This window comes from Lepidochelys olivacea (assembly GCF_965140295.1).
Source record: "Lepidochelys olivacea isolate rLepOli2 genome assembly, chromosome: 8".
Lineage (NCBI taxonomy): Eukaryota > Metazoa > Chordata > Testudines > Cheloniidae > Lepidochelys > Lepidochelys olivacea.
The window spans coordinates 37976662-37992683 of NC_140418.1; the positions used below are offsets into that span (position 1 = coordinate 37976662).

The 16022-nt window shown below is 40.8% G+C and overlaps 1 protein-coding gene across 9 annotated transcripts in view; it reads left to right on the forward strand.

Moving 5' to 3' along the window:
* LOC311524671 (protocadherin alpha-C2-like) overlaps positions 1-16022 on the forward strand; it is a gene marked incomplete at its 5' end in the record, with an annotated part of 339113 nt that overhangs the window by 83600 nt on the left and 239491 nt on the right. Inside the window, one exon of one of the 9 annotated variants that reach the window (XM_084636009.1) lies at positions 9468-11851. The exons of the other annotated variants lie outside the window; for them this stretch is intronic. Within the exon in view, the coding sequence (XP_084492135.1) occupies positions 9476-11851 (2376 nt within the window). Of the gene's footprint in view, positions 1-9467; positions 11852-16022 lie in introns of those variants that run through there. 9 annotated transcript variants of the gene reach the window in all.

Here is a 16022-nt window from a genome sequence, read left to right on the forward strand (position 1 = left end):
GTGTTTTCTGTAGGTCACCCAAGTCTCCCAGCCATAGGGGAGAGTTGGGATTACCACTGCTCTATAAACTAAAAGTATAGTATGTGTTCTGATGTCATGATTGTTGAACGCCCAGCAAGACAGTCTGCCAAAGGCAAGGCTGGCATAGTGGATTCTGTGCGGAATATCAATGTCTATGTCTGCCCTCTGTGACAGATGGCTGCAAAGATAGGCAAAGTATTCTACATTTTCCAGTTCTTCTCTGTCAGTGTAGATCTTCTTTGCTGGGTCTTATGATTGACTGGGAGCTGGCTGGTGGAGAACTTCTGTTTTGCCGATGTTCACTATTAGCCCTAGGATTTTGTAAGCTTAAGAGAAGCAATTAAGGGATGTTTGTAGATTCTCCTTTGGGTGTGCAACTACAGCACAATCATCAGCATATTGGAGTTCAGTTATTGTTGCTGATATTACTTTAGTTCTGGTACAGAGAGGAGAAAGATTGCAGAGGTTGCCGTCAGTCTGATATTGGATGCCAATGCCCTGAGGTAGTCGGTCTTGGGTTAACATTTTCATAGCTGCTAAAAAAATGGAGAAAAGTGTGGGTGTTTTATACCAGTTTGGATGACAAAGGACTCAGAGGTAGAGCCACTGCACAGGATGGAGGCAGTCGTGGAGGAGTCTTACAATGGTGATAAATTTGCTTGGGCAGCCAAACTTTGACATGATTTTCCACAGAGCCTCATGGTTGACAAAGTCAAAGGCTTTGGTCAGCTTGATAACGGCCATATACAGCCCCTGATGTTGTTCACTGGTGCTTCATGATTGTCTGAAGCCTCACTGGGACTCTGGAAGTAATTCTTCTGCAAAAGGGAGCAAGATGGAGCAGGCAATTCAGTGAGATTCCAGCAAGAATCTTCCCAGCAATTGAGAGGAGGGCAATGCCTTCATAGTTGCCACAGTTGGCTCTGACTCCCTTTTTGAAAATGGTGATAATGTTAGCATTACATAAGTTATCAGGGATTTCTTCTGTGTGCTAGATTTTGAGGAGCAATAAATGAAGCTTGTTAGTCAGTGTTTCTCCCACCACTTTCAGTACTTCAACTGGAATGCCATCAGGACCCAGTGCTTTATTGTTCTTTATTTGCTTAATTGCTCTGTGGACCTCCTTAGGTGTTGGTGGGTTGGCAAGAGTTTCCCAGACTGGGTGCTGAGAGATGAAGTTGATGGTGTCATCAGTCACACTCAATTTCTGATTAAGAAGCTTTTGGTACTGTTTCTTCCAGTGCTCTTTGATGGATTCTTTATCTTTAAGAAAGGTACTACCATCTCTGGATCTCAGTGGTGTGAGGCCACATGAGCTTGGTCCATACAGGGTCTTTGTCTCACATAAATTGTTCCGCATATCATGTCTGTCAAAGAATGCTTGGATTTCTTTTGCTCTGTCCTCCCACCATTTGTATTTGTTTTCTTGGATCCTCCTTTGAACTTCAGCTTTGAGCTGATGGAGAGATCTCTGCTTCTGACTGGATGATGGATGGTTTTGCCAGTGACAGAAAGCTTTTATCTTCTGGTCCAAAAGGGCTGTGATCTCAATATTGTTTTTGTCAAACCAATTCTGATGGCAGCAGGTAACAAGGCCAATGGATTCCTCACAGACCTCATGGATGGTCTGTTTTAGGGCTTCCCAGGCTTCTTTGACACGTGTGTTGTCATTTCCAGGTGTGTATATGGTCAGTTTTACACTGAGGAGTGATTGGTGCACTGAGGATTGAAGTCTTTGAATATTGTATTACCGTCTGTGTGATTTGGATTGCTTTCTATGTTTTGGTGCAATCCTGATGGACACGACTCACTGACCTCACCAGGTGGTGGTCAGTCCAGCAATCATTGACATGGCATGGGTGATTTGGACAAATTATGCAGGTATTCAAAATAGGGATGGTAAATATCATGTAAAAAGTTAATCATTTAAATGATTAAAATTATATCATTTAACCGGTTAACCAAGGTTGCTCCTGCAGGCACCACACAGCTGGGGCTGAGGTTGGCTGGCTGGCTGGCTAGTGCAGGGCAGCCAGGGCTGGGGTCCCTTTGTCTGGCTGGCATGGGGAGGCCAAGGCGGGGGCTGGACCTGCAGGTCTAGGGCTGGGGTTGCTCCGGCTGGCTGGCACAGCCAGGGCTAGGGTCCGTCCAGCTGCAGCTGAGGCTGGTGTTTCTCTGGCTGGCATGGGGCAGCAGGGGCTAGGGCTGCTCCAGCTGGCATGGGGTAGCCAGGGTTGGGGCTGCTCCAGCCAGCACGGGGCTGTAGCTGCTCCACCAGGTTGGCCCAGGGCTGGAGCTGCTCTGGCCAGCACTGGGATGGAGCTGGTCCGACTGGCACACGGGGTTAACGGTTAAGGTCAGTTAACGGTAAATCGAATGCTTACCAGTTAACTGGTTAACCATTGAACATTTCCATCCCTAATTCAAAACCTGATTTTTGTGTTGCTTGGCTGCTCCATTAGATTCCTTGAACTTTGTTCTGCCTATGTGTGCTCAGCTGGGCTCCTGAGCCTTGGCTCTTTCTTGATTGGAGAAAAATAAATGATGACATCTTCGAAAGGACAGCTACTTTGGCACAAGAATGTAGGGTCACTCACAGTGAATAGTGTAGATCTGTGATCCTCCTTCTCCTTTGTTTATGAAGAAGGAAACAGTTATCAGTGTTGACATATAAAGTATCACCACTGGGCATCTGAGTTAACTCCCTCTGAGATGCAGGAGGCAGATCACATCTCTCACAGCTATTTTTCCAGGCTCTTTGCAGACTCATCTCTGCATCAGTTACATTTGGTTCATATTTGTTCATGGCTGAGATTTTCTTCTCAACCATAACAGTAGGCTTTTTATTATTATGATCAAATAAGAACAAGATAGTAGACTGATATGGGAAATGGGATGATACTATTGGTTGCCCTAGTTTGACAGTTTTCTGTTACTCTCTAAGAGGAGACTGATGACAAAGGCTGCTGCACTAATGGAGGATTGGAATAATGAAAACACAAATTGGGAACTTTCCCAAAAGCTTTTCTATTCCCTAATGTTTAAGAAACTTGAATTTATACAATTACAGACATCCAGGATATGCAAATTCTCACTGATATTAAAGAAAGAGAATATCTGTGTTTATAAAAATTGAAACTAATTTGATTTTTAAATTTAAATTTTAAATGATAAAGACAATGAGAGAGAAAAGAAAGTTTTGCAGCCATTTGGGAAAGACCAATGATGCCCATGATGGGAGAAAAAAATAACAATGGAAGCTCCTTTTGTAAAATAACCAAGAGATGAAAATAGACTCTAAGCAGGATAGAATTTATTTTTTTCCCCAAATTTTCTGAATGATCAAAGTGTGTTAGACAACTAAAATGATAACTAGCTTGCTTTTACAGGTGTTTATGTGTTGTATTTTGGCTTATTTTTCTCACTTATGTAAAAATGTAACTACTAGTTCCAATAAAGAGAATTATAATTAAGTTCCACTATAAAACCCCAGCCATATCAATTAATCATTGACATCCGAAGTAAATTGGTGGTATTGCTCCATTGAATTAATATAATTTTTATTCACTTTTAGCATCCTAGTTTAGTGTAACTGATTTGTTTTCTATGATTGATTTGTGATTTGTAGCATTTAATACCATGTATGTAGTGGACACTGTAATGTACTTTGTACATGTATAACATCATACATGAATATTATATCCTCATACAGTTTTGTCCTCCAGTCATTTGCTCTTCTACCTCCCTTTAGCCCTGAACCTCAAAGGCATAGGATGTGGTATTTAACAGACTGGAGCCAGCGATAGTGTTATCAGCAAATGTTACCTCATATTATAATACAATAAAGCAGCCTTTTGTTTTGTTTTTAAAATTTGATCTGTGATCATGTGAATTTAAGAGTCTTTTTCATGCAACCACTTGAATAATTTTATGAGATTTCATCCAACAGTGCTATAATTGTTACTTTAGAGTAGAAAGAATCCGAGATTACCATTGACTATTATAAACTAGGGCTGTTGATTAGCTGCAGTTAACTCATGTGATAAACTCAAAAAAATTAATCGTGATTAAAAAAATTAATCACAGTTAATCACACTGTTAAACAATAGAATACCAATTGATATGTATTAAATATTTCTGGATGTTTTTCTACATTTTGAAATATATTTATTTTTATTACAACACAGAATACAAAGTGTACAGTGCTTTATATTATTCACTTTATATTATTATTTTTATTACAAATATTTGCAATATTATGTTTGTTTTTACTGTGAAAATATTTGTAATAAAAATAAATATAAAATGAGCACTGTACACTTTGTATTATAATAAACAAATAATAAACAAAAGAAATAATATTTTTCAATTCACCTCATACAAGTACTGCAGTGCAATCTCTTTATTGTGAAAATATAACTTACAAATGTAGATTTTTTTGTTACATAATTGCACTCAAAAAGAAAACAATGTAAAATTTTAGAGCCTACAAGTCCACTTAGTCCTAATTCTTGTTCAGCCAAGTTTGTTTACATTTATGGAAGATACTGCTGCCTGCTTCTTATTTACAATGTCACCTGAAAGTGAGAACAGGCATTCGCATAGCACTTTTGTAGCTGGTTTTGCAAGGTATTTACTTGCCAGATATGCTAAACATTTGTATGCCCCTTCATGCTTTGGCCACCATTCCAGAGGACATGCTTCCATGCTGATGACGCTCATTAAAAAAATAATGGGTTAATTAAATTTGTGACTGAACTCCTTGTGGGAGAATTGTATGTCTGCTGTTCTGTTTTACCCACATTCTGCCATATATTTCATGTTATAGCAGTCTTGGATGATGACTCAGTTTTAAGAACACTTTCACAGCAGATTTGACAATATGCAAAGAAGGTACCAGTTTGAGATTTCTAAAAATAGCTACAGCACTCAACCCAAGGTTTCAGAATCTGAAGTGCCTTCCAAAATCTGATCAGGACTGTGTGTGGAGCAATCTTTCAGAAGTCTTAAAAGAGCAACACTCTGATACAGAAACTACAGAACCCAACCACCAAAAAAAAAAAAAAAAAAAAAAAAAAAAAAAGGAAAGAAAGAAAGAAAGAAAGAAAGAAAGAAAGAAAGAAAGAAAGAAAGGAAATCAATCTTCTTCTGGTGGCATCTGACTCAGATGATGCAAATGAACATAGGTCAGTCTGCTCTGCTTTGGATTGTTATCTAGAAAAACCAGACATCAGCATGGAAGCATGTCCTCTGGAATGGTGGTTGAAGCATGAAGGGACATATGAATCTTTAGTGCATCTGGCAGGTAAATATCTTGCAACGCTGGCTACAACAGTGCCATGTGAATGCCTGTTCTCACTTTCAGGTGACATTGTAACAAGAAACAGACAGCATTATCTCCTGCAAATTGTAACCAAACTTGTTTGTCTCAGGGATTAGCTGAAGTAGTATTGAGTGGACTTGTAGGCTCTAAAGTTTTCCATTGTTTTATTTTTGAATGCAGTTATTTTTTGTACATAATTCTACATTTGTATATTCAACTTTCATGATAAAGAGATTTCACTATAGTACTTGTATTAGATGAATTGAAAAATACTATTTCCTTTGTTTTTACTGTGAAAATATTTGTAATAAAAATAAATATAAAGTGAGCACTGTACACTTCGTGTTCTGTGTTGTAATAGAAATCAACATATTTGAAAATGTAGAAAACATTCAAAAATATTTAAATAAACGGTATTCTATTATTAAGTGTGCGATTAATCGCAATTAATTTTTTTAATCGCTTGACAGCCCTATTATAAACTAAAGAATTTATTGGCCAACATCCTGTATATCTTATAACATATTTTGAGAAATACCGTTGACAAGTCACTAGGGAAGAGCCTGGTGTGGACTATGCTGGCCCTACTGAGATATGAAACGAGAAAGAATGAGTGGAAGAGGAAATCCGACTATGAATGATCTGCGCACAAAATGTAGCATGTCTTGTAGTTTTTGACTTCCTTACCTTTTTTGTATTTTGATTTAGTAAGTATGTTTGAGGCTATTTTGATTAAATAATGCAACGAGCACCCCAGATGGATTGACACATAATTGTGACCGTCCAGTGAAATGTTCCATGTGAGCATCCATATGAGGTCACCTGAAGAGCACTGGTTAGAAGAGAAGCAGCTATAGGGTGGAAATAAATCTTTTTCCCCTGTACGTTGCCTATAAAGCCTTTTAATTTCCATAGTGGTTTACTGAAGAAAAAATAAAAGAGGACCCTTCCGGATCTGACAGACTTCAAGTGCTTTATGGGAAAAATGTGAATACCCAAACATTTTGGAAATGAAAAGTATCTGTTTCATTCAGTTGTCCTATGAAACCCGAACTGGTGATGATTTATTCTTCCGTACCTGTTAAGAATATGGTCCATCAATTACTTTTATAGCACTTGTTAGGGCATCTGAGAGAGAACCTAAAATTCTAGAAATTGAGAAACATTTTAGATGTAATAGGTCCTCATCCAAAATCTGAAGGCGAGAAATGCACCAGCAAACATGGAATGCACTTCTCATGAATGCGACTGGAGACCCTGGAAATTAGGAGCCAACAATATGTTGATGACTGATAAACCTGCATTCGAAGTTACAGTGCCATCAGTTAGTTATTGCAACACTTCAGCAAGATAGAAAGTGAGACAATATGCAATTGGCTCAAACGAATTCAAAGTAAAACAGAGGTGATACCGCTAGGGCGAGGAGACCAGGCATAATCGTCCTCTTTGCTTCCCAGTCAAAGTCTGTATCCTCAGATCATCAAGGAGGTGCACAGCTGAGGATCATTCTGGACTAATCTCTTGTATTAGGCACTAAAATACCAGCATTTGCAAGAAACACTTTCCCTCATCGTTGGCAAGTTAAGACTGTGTGACCTTTACTTTCAAAGGCAGACCTAGTCATGATGATTTTTATGCCATTATCACCTATAGCTGGTGATAGGGCCGCAGGTAGCAATCTGTACTTCCCGGGTATCTTATTTTTAAAAGCGAAGAGCGTGGACAATGAGGTTAGGGATTGTCATGAGAAGTCATTGGTGGGGAGGTTGAGAGAAGTGGGAAAAGAAAGGGGCCGCCTTACATGTGTTCCGGGTCTTCAAGAGTTACCATGGCATCAGAGAAAGATGTAAACCACCACAATGCACAAACCTGTGCAATACAAGGTCATACTGAGATTCCTCCCTCTATATCAATCACGTTTTTGAAGTATAAAGACTGATAGCCCTTGTCTTTTTATCCTAGCTAGTATTTCATACTATTAAGATCTCTACTATTTCATACTATCTCTGATCTCTAAATAATTATCGAGATTAATTACAGAAATAAAAAAGAATTTATGCCAATTTAAGGTAATAGGAGAATACGAAATTAATATCTATCTATTGTTTCTCTCTACACAGTCAACACCAGAGTACGATCGCATATGTATTTAAGCAATTTAGAAAAGGCAGGTAATTTACTGGAGAGTACAGTAAATATAATAAAGAATACTTCGACTGCAGCTGAATTAGACTGGTGCCAGTTTCTAAGAAAAAATGGTATTTTGGATTTAATATTTCCTGAGTTTTTAAAGTTTAGTGAAGGAACAAAACGTGTATGGCTAGATTTTTGGGGCCGTTTGGTGATATTTTGGATTTATTCTGTTAAATACCTAGATAAACCATCATTTAGCGAATTCAGTGATGTAGCGGTCTCAGGATATTAGAGAGGGGGTGAGTGAGGTAATATATTTTATTGGACCAACTTCTGTTGGTGAGATAGACAAGCTTTCTAGCTTACACTGAGCTCTTCTTAAAGTCAAATGAAGCTTGTCTCTCTCACCAGCATAAATTGGCCCAATTAAAGATAGCATCTCACTCACCTTGTCTCACCAACCTTGTTCATCACTTAGCTGTCAGATTAAAAAAAAAACAACAACCTCAGAAGAACTGGTACACTTTTTAATGAACCAAAGCAACTTCCTGAGAATTTGTCATTAGTTCTACTGGGTGATAATGGATGAGAAAGAGTCTATCGACCTTTCTGATCATACTGAGTTTGGGAACATGAATTAATGTAGAAATACGTCTTAGAAACGAGGACAGTGATGCAAGGGAATTCAGCGCGGCATGTTCTTGGGATTATTTGCTTGAAAATATTTATGCAGGAAAACCACAGATATGATACACCAATATTGGTGTCTATGCAGAATAAATTATGTAACTTTTTACTAAGGGAGGCAGTGAGCTAAGAGAGAAAACGTTTTCAAAATCCACGAAACTCTTTCATTTTAGTGTACCCCACTAGATGCTTCCCCGGATTTAAAATCCAAATCGCAATTTACTTAGCTGTGAAAAAATAATGAACATGCGGCTCTGGAGACTGGTTAGTAAAAATAGATGACTCAATTTCTGACGAAGTCCCGTGCACCTTCTTCCTCCCAGTTTCAATGAAGTTCATGGAAGTTTTACTTGAATAGCACGAGAGAGATGTAGCCCTTTTTCAGCGCTCAGGTGTTAATTTTGCTCACACAGTGCAGATCTAACTTCTATAGGGTAACCGCCAATTCAGCAAGGTACTTAAGCACATGCCTAATTTTACACAAATGAATTCATCCATTAAGGTCAACAGGACATCTCACTTGGTGCACACGTGCCTTGCTGAGCATAGGACAAACCCCGCCGTTCACCCGTCTCCCTAACAGAGGCAAACACTCTAATTTACTTCATCTTGGGCAAAACCAACCAACGAATTAGCCAAAAAAGAGAGCGACAGAGAGAAAACCAATACATGCAAATGTCTACAATTGTGCAGTTTGCACTCCACAAAATAAGTAAAAAAATCTTATTAGTAACGGGAAAAAATTCTCAGGTGTGAAAGAATGGTGAGTAAAACACAAAAGTTCTGGGAGCGCAGTGAAAGTTTTGCACATATCGAATGACATGCCACAAAAATACGTCAACAACATATATACATGCTATAGGATAGTATATTTGTCTTTACACTAAAATTTCTAACATTCATTAAAAAGATGGAGGCTAGTATACCTGGGCTAGAAACATACTTTAGTTAATCATGAAGATAACTATTCCAACACAACAAAACAATCCCCAGTTTCATGAGGGAGTTCAATTTTTCAGTGAGAACGGCAACATTTGGAAATACTAGAAATTTCAGAATAATTCTGAAACACATAAAAAAAATCCCTGACGGTTAGAAAGCTACAACCACATTCACGCACATGGTGTCGCTGTTCACTAAAGAAATGTAACAAATTAAAATTGAACTCCTGCCTCCAACGACGGAAAATTACAGTCATTCAGAGCCTGGGGTCTGGGCTGAAATCTGTAGACGGATATTACGGGTTTTTTTCTCATCTACTTTAATATCTACGAAAGGAGATAATTTATAAAAAGGCAAACCGCGTCCGCGATGGCACTTCTCCGGCGAGACGCCCTGGTAACCGGGCAGCTGCTGCGGCTGGTTCTGCTACACACGGCCTGGGAGGTGGGCAGCGGCCAGGTCAGTTATTCTCTGCTGGAGGAATCCAAACACGGCACCTTTGTGGGCCGCCTGGCCCAGGACCTGGGGCTGGAGGTGTCGGAGCTGGTGTCTCGAATGTTCCGGATGGTCTCCAAAGGCAGGGGAGACTATTTTGAGGTAAATTTGCAGAGCGGCGTTTTGTTTGTTAAGTCGCCAGTAGACAGGGAAGAGGTGTGCGGCCAGAGCCCCCTGTGCGCCATTGACCTGGAGGTGATAGTGGACAAACCCCTGAGGATATTTCACGTGGAAGTGGAGATACAGGATATAAATGACAATGCTCCTGCTTTTCCCGCACCTGAAAAAAATCTATTTATTTTAGAATCCAGACTCCCAGACTCGCGTTTCCCACTAGAGGGCGCGTCTGACGCAGATATTGGTATAAATTCTCTGCTAACCTATAAACTCAGCCCAAATGAATATTTCAGTATAGATGTGAAGAAAAATAACGAGCAAAGAAAATCGTTAGTCCTTCTGTTAAAAGAACATCTGGATAGAGAGGAAACCTCCGTGCATAATTTATTACTCACTGCCACTGATGGGGGCAAACCGGAGCTCACGGGCACAGTTCAGCTGGTGATCACTGTGCTGGATGCCAATGATAACGCGCCTGTGTTTAATCAGTCCGTCTATGAAGTGCGTTTGTTAGAAAATGCGTCTAATGGGACATTAATCATTAAACTCAATGCAACCGATTTAGATGAGGGAATTAATAAAGACATTTCATATTCATTTACTAATTCTTTTAATCCTAATGTAAGAAATATGTTTAGTTTAGATCCAAACACTGGTGAAGTAAGATTTAAAGGAGAATTAGACTTCGAAAATATCAGGTTATATGAAATTCAAATCGAAGCCACTGATAAAAGTACTTTCCCCTTGACTGGACATTGCACCCTCGTGGTGGAAGTGTTAGACGTGAACGATAACGCCCCTGAGCTGGCCCTGACTTCCCTTTCCCTGCCGGTGCCGGAGGACGCTCCCCCGGGGACAGTGGTGGCTCTTATTAGCGTCTCCGACCGGGACTCGGGAGACAACGGCAAAGTCACCTGCTCCATCCCCCCGGACCTGCCCTTTCAGCTCGTCTCCACCTTTAAGAATTATCACTCGCTGGTGCTGGCGGAGGCCGTGGATCGGGAGCGAGTGTCTGAATATAAGATCCTGGTGACAGCCAGAGACGAAGGGGCCCCGTCTCTCTCGGCCAGCAGCAGCATTTTGGTGCCAATCGCGGATGTGAACGATAACGCCCCTGCTTTCCCTCAGCCCGTGTACACGGTGTTTGTGAAGGAAAACAACCGTCCCGGGGCCCATCTCTTGAGCGTGTCGGCGTCGGACCCGGACGTGCGGGAAAACGCCTTTGTGAGCTACTCGGTGGTGGAGCGCAGTGTGGGAGAGCAGCAGCCCGTGTCCAGCTACATCTCGGTGCACTCGGAGAGCGGGCACATCTATGGGCTGCAGCCCTTTGACTACGAGGAGCTGCAAGCGCTGCAGTTCCAGGTGAGCGCGAGGGACGCCGGGTTCCCCTCCTTGTGCGGGAACGTGACTGTGCAGCTCTTCGTCCTGGATGAAAATGACAACGCGCCGGCAGTTTCCCCGCCTGGCTCCGGCCGCGGCTCGCCAGGGCCCGAGCTGGTTCCGCTGTCGGCCGGCGCAGGGCACGTGGTGGGCAAGGTCCGAGCGGTGGATGCGGATTCCGGTTACAACGCGTGGCTTCGCTACGAAGTGCAGGAGGCCGGGGCTGCGGGGCCTTTCCGGGTGGGTGTGTACAGCGGGGAGATCAGCACCACGCGGGCCTTGGAGGAGGCGGACGGCCCCAGCCAGAGACTCGTGATCCTGGTGAAGGACCATGGGGAGCCGGCGCTGTCAGCGACAGCCACGGTCAGCCTGTCCCTGGTGGAGAGTCCGCAGGCTGTGAAATGGGACTCGAGGCAAAGGGTCGGGAGCGAAGGGCCCTTGGTCGACATGAACGTGTCTTTAACGATCGCAATTTGCTCGTTGTCCGGGCTGTTTGTGTTGGTGATTGTCGTGTACGTTGGCCTGAGATGCCACCGGGGTCCGGAAGTGATGTGCGGTCCTGGGAAAGCCACCGTGGTGTGCTCGAGCGAAGTGGGGAGTTGGTCCTATTCCCAGCGCCAGAGCCGGAACCTGTGTGTCGGGGAAGGCACCGCCAAGAATGACCTCATGGTTTTCAGCCCCAACTTTCCTAACTCTGCAGAGAACGGAGGAAAAGAGAAACAGCAGGAGATTACGCCTAATCTCTGTGGAACGGTTAGTGACGATGTCCTTTTTGGTTTTGTCTGAGATTTTCTAATTGTTTTCTAATTTGGGAGAAAATGTAAGGCTGTTTGAAAGTTTCTAAAAATTTTACGAATTCTTGTCAAAGTCTTCCAGACGTTGCTGACCCAGAGAGGAGAAATGGCTCAGGGGAGTGTTATTCTGTGTGAATAGTGAATCCCCGCCCCCCGATTTAATTTGAATTAATGTAAAAACCCGGAATGGCTATGAAAATGGTCCTCTCTATATTTTACATGGAGACCCCAGACGCGATTTTCTGTATTCGGCGCTCATCTCTTTCAAATGTACTTTCCAAACTGAAAGGCAGAATACTCCACATCACGATTGCTCATCTTCTGTAAACTCTCATTGATTTATATTGAACCAATTTTCCACAATTTACACCAACGTCACTCTTCTCTTATTTTGCCCTTCTCAGTGATAAAACATTGAGTCGGTGTCAGCAATTTTCAGTGCCTAGTCAATACATTCTACGCAGCAATGATGACTATTTTATAACTTATTCTTTTTCGGTGAAAAGAAAAGGAGTACTTGTGGCACCTTAGAGACTAACCAATTTATTTGAGCATAAGCTTTCGTGCTCAAATAAATTGGTTAATCTCTAAGGTGCCACAAGTACTCCTTTTCTTTTTGCGAATACAGACTAACACGGCTGTTACTCTGAAACCTGTCTTTTTCGGTGATGACCCTTCCTGTGCCTCGTGTCTTTTAGCCTCTAGTCGATTTCTAAAAAATTAGCAAACATATGTATAAATAAATGAAACAACAATTCTGCGGTGAATTCCCTTTGGGGATTTCAAAATAATTAAGTATCTCAGCGCATCTGTGATATTTCTTTTCCCATTTGAAGATGGGGAACTCAGACACAGAAACACGCAATGATTCGCAGAAGATAACACAGAAAGAGAAATCAGATTTCTTAGCATGTGTCTTTAACCTCAAGAGCACCTTTCTTCTCTTTGGTTCCTTTATGGTAGCTATGCTGTCCTACTGGAGTTTTATCACTTTTCTCTTTTACCTATTAGATGGTGTATTTTCCTTACAATGAAGTACTGGAATACCATCCGGGAAACAGTGTTTTTTGTTATATTTGTTTCTTAATTATAGTTCCAGAGTCCTTTATTACACTTAAATCACTTGAGGTTTCAGTGGAGCATGGTGAACAAAATCATTTAATAATATTACCCTATATTCAAGGTGTATTTCTGTAATAACTCCTCTTGATCACAGGAAAAAAAGTACTCAAATAGATTAGTATTATCTGTTGGCACTTTCAAGCTGGTCACTAGAATCATAGGGACTCTACTTATAGGTCTTAGATGTTTGATTAATAACAGATAATGCCCCTCCCCCAGTTATCTCCCAACTGTATTGTTCTATCAGGCGTGATACAGATTATCATTCCCTAGAATATTCAGCTATTCTCCCATGGTAATGAACAGTAACTAATCTTATGAAGAGGAGCATGTACTTTTTAAAGAATAGGTATCACCGTTATTTACGCCAATGGAATGCTTTTTTGAAATTTATTTCAGAGTGATTAAAGACAGCAGATTGTTTTTATTACCTATTTCCACTGACTGTACATCCATATACCTGAGCCATTTCAGCTGTTGTTTTCCTGATTTTACTTCTTGTCTGATATTGGGTCAGGGAAAATGATCTGTCTTTGGTGATATCTTTGGTCATAGTTCTTTAGAAATTTTATGGGTATGTGCTCGTAAGAATAATTAATGTTGGCTTAACTCCCGTCCCCAGCAAAATATAGGACCATTTTTCTAACAAATTTTACAGAATTGAAAGTTGGATAAAATATAAATTAAATTAAAATAGAGTAAGATCACAGGAACATTGGCATTGCCAGACTGGATCAGACCAAAGGGCCATTTAGTCCAGTATCCTGTCTCTGACAGTAGCAAGTAGCAGATGCTTCAGAGGAAGATATAAGAACCCCACAACAGGCACATGTGGGATACTCTGCCCCACCTTTAGGTATCATTCCGATCTCTAATAATTAGAGATTGGCTTAAACCCTGAAGCAAATGGTTTAATAGCCCTCCCAGAAACGTTGTGGCATTTTTTTATGATAACTGGCTATTCTTGATATCCATATAAATATCCAACCTCTTTATGAATCTCGTTAAATTCTTGGTCTCAAGGACTTTCTATGGCGACAAGGTTCCCCAATCTAATTACACTTCGTGTGAAAAAATATTTCCTTGTAACAGGTTTTGAATTTCCTACCTCTTAATTTAATTTAATATCCCCTTGTTCTTGTGTTATGAGACAGAGAGAACAGAGGGTCCTTTTCTAGACTATTTCTTATTTTATATCATCTTCTTTCTAAGGTAAACAATCCCAACCTTTTAAATCTCTCTTAACATAAGACCTTTTCCAGGCCCTTGACCGTTCTCCTCACCCTTTCTGAACGTCTTTCAGTTGTGCAATATATTGTTTTGCGATCAGGTGGCTAGTGCTACACACAGTATCCAAATGAGGTCACACTATAGATTTATGTAAAGGCTTATAATATTTTCCATATTATTCTCTGTCCCATTCTTGGTGCATCCTAACAACTTGTTGACTTTTTGACGGCAGCTGAACATTGAGCAGAGGTTTTTATTAAGCTGTCTACAGTAGCACCCAAGTCCCTGTCCTGGGTTGATACATTTAGAACTTTATAAGGTGTAGATGTAGTTTATTTCCCCCCTCCAATATGCTTTTCTTTGCATTTGTTGACATTACATTTCATTTGCCATCTTGTCCATTCACCTAGCTTGTTGGGGTCTCTCTGAAGTTCCTCGCCATTTGCTTTGCTCCCGACTAACGTACATAAGTTTGTGTCATCTACAGATTTTGATACCTGAATTTATATCATTCCCTTCCAGGTAATTAAATATTAAACAACACAAAACCTAGTTCAAAACCTTTAGGAACCGCTGTTAACTTTTGCCATGATGCAACCTGACCACTTAATTCAACCTCTACTTTCTGTCTAGCTGGCAGTTTTTGATCCAAGACAATACTTTGCCTCTCACCTCAAGACTACTTAACTTCTTTAGTTGCCTGCATACAAATTTGTCAGTTTTGTAAGTCTAAATAAATTGTGTCAGATGGTTATTTTTATTTACTATTTTATTGACATATTCAAAGAATTCTAAAAGATTAATATGATTCGATATTCCATTGCAGACTCCATGCTGGTTAGACCCTGTCATGATTAGATCTATGTTGTTGCCTGCCCTCCCAGGCAAGCAGATATTGGAAGGCAATAGCTTGCATATGAGACCATCAAGGTCATAAAATGTGTATATATATAAAATAGTCTTCAAATGCGGGTTTCGTCTTATAAGAGGAAACATACGGCTCTCCAGTCTTTTTCCACTGTGAAGAGAAACTAACAGGCTACTAGATGTTTCCTGCTTGAGAGAATACAGGGCCAGCGGCCCAAACTTAACTGCCTACAAGAGATGGCAGATGACTCAAGGTTTTTCCAGTTGTGGAAAACCGTGTTGTTGTTCTTTAGTGTTTATGTAAGTAGTTGACATGTTTCTGCCTTCTGGCTATGGCATGGAGCCTTCTTTATTCTTGTTGGTCAATGATCTCCCTCTGGCAATGGATGAAGAGCAAGCGTCCATGTGGATTATTTTAGCTGAGTATATCAACTGTCTTTGATATCGTTGAGAGTGAGGTTTCGTGGAACCTGGCAGGGTTGGATGGATTTGCTCTTGATTATTTACCTTTCTCGGTGAGAGGTCTCAGAAGGTATATGTTTTCTGATTTCTCATATGACTAAGGGGTAGCTCATGTGGGTTATTGTAGCGTTCTAGTCTTTTCTCCCACCTGTTTAACTTTTAGATGAAGGCGTTACAGGAAATAATTAAACATCTTGAGCTTTGATTCCTTGGGAAAAATCAGGAAACTTCAACGAATGCAAAATATGTTTAACTTGATAGTTAAGAGACGCTTCTGGCAGAGAGCCTACTACACTCCCTGCACCATTGACTGTAGTAGTGTACAGCTCCCGAATACAACTGAAGAGATTGGTTCTAACCTTCAAATCTCAAATGGCCCCTGAGTACCTCAGGGATTGTCTGGCCCCTTCTCCTGATACGATGCCACCTCAGTTGAGATCAGCCGAGGC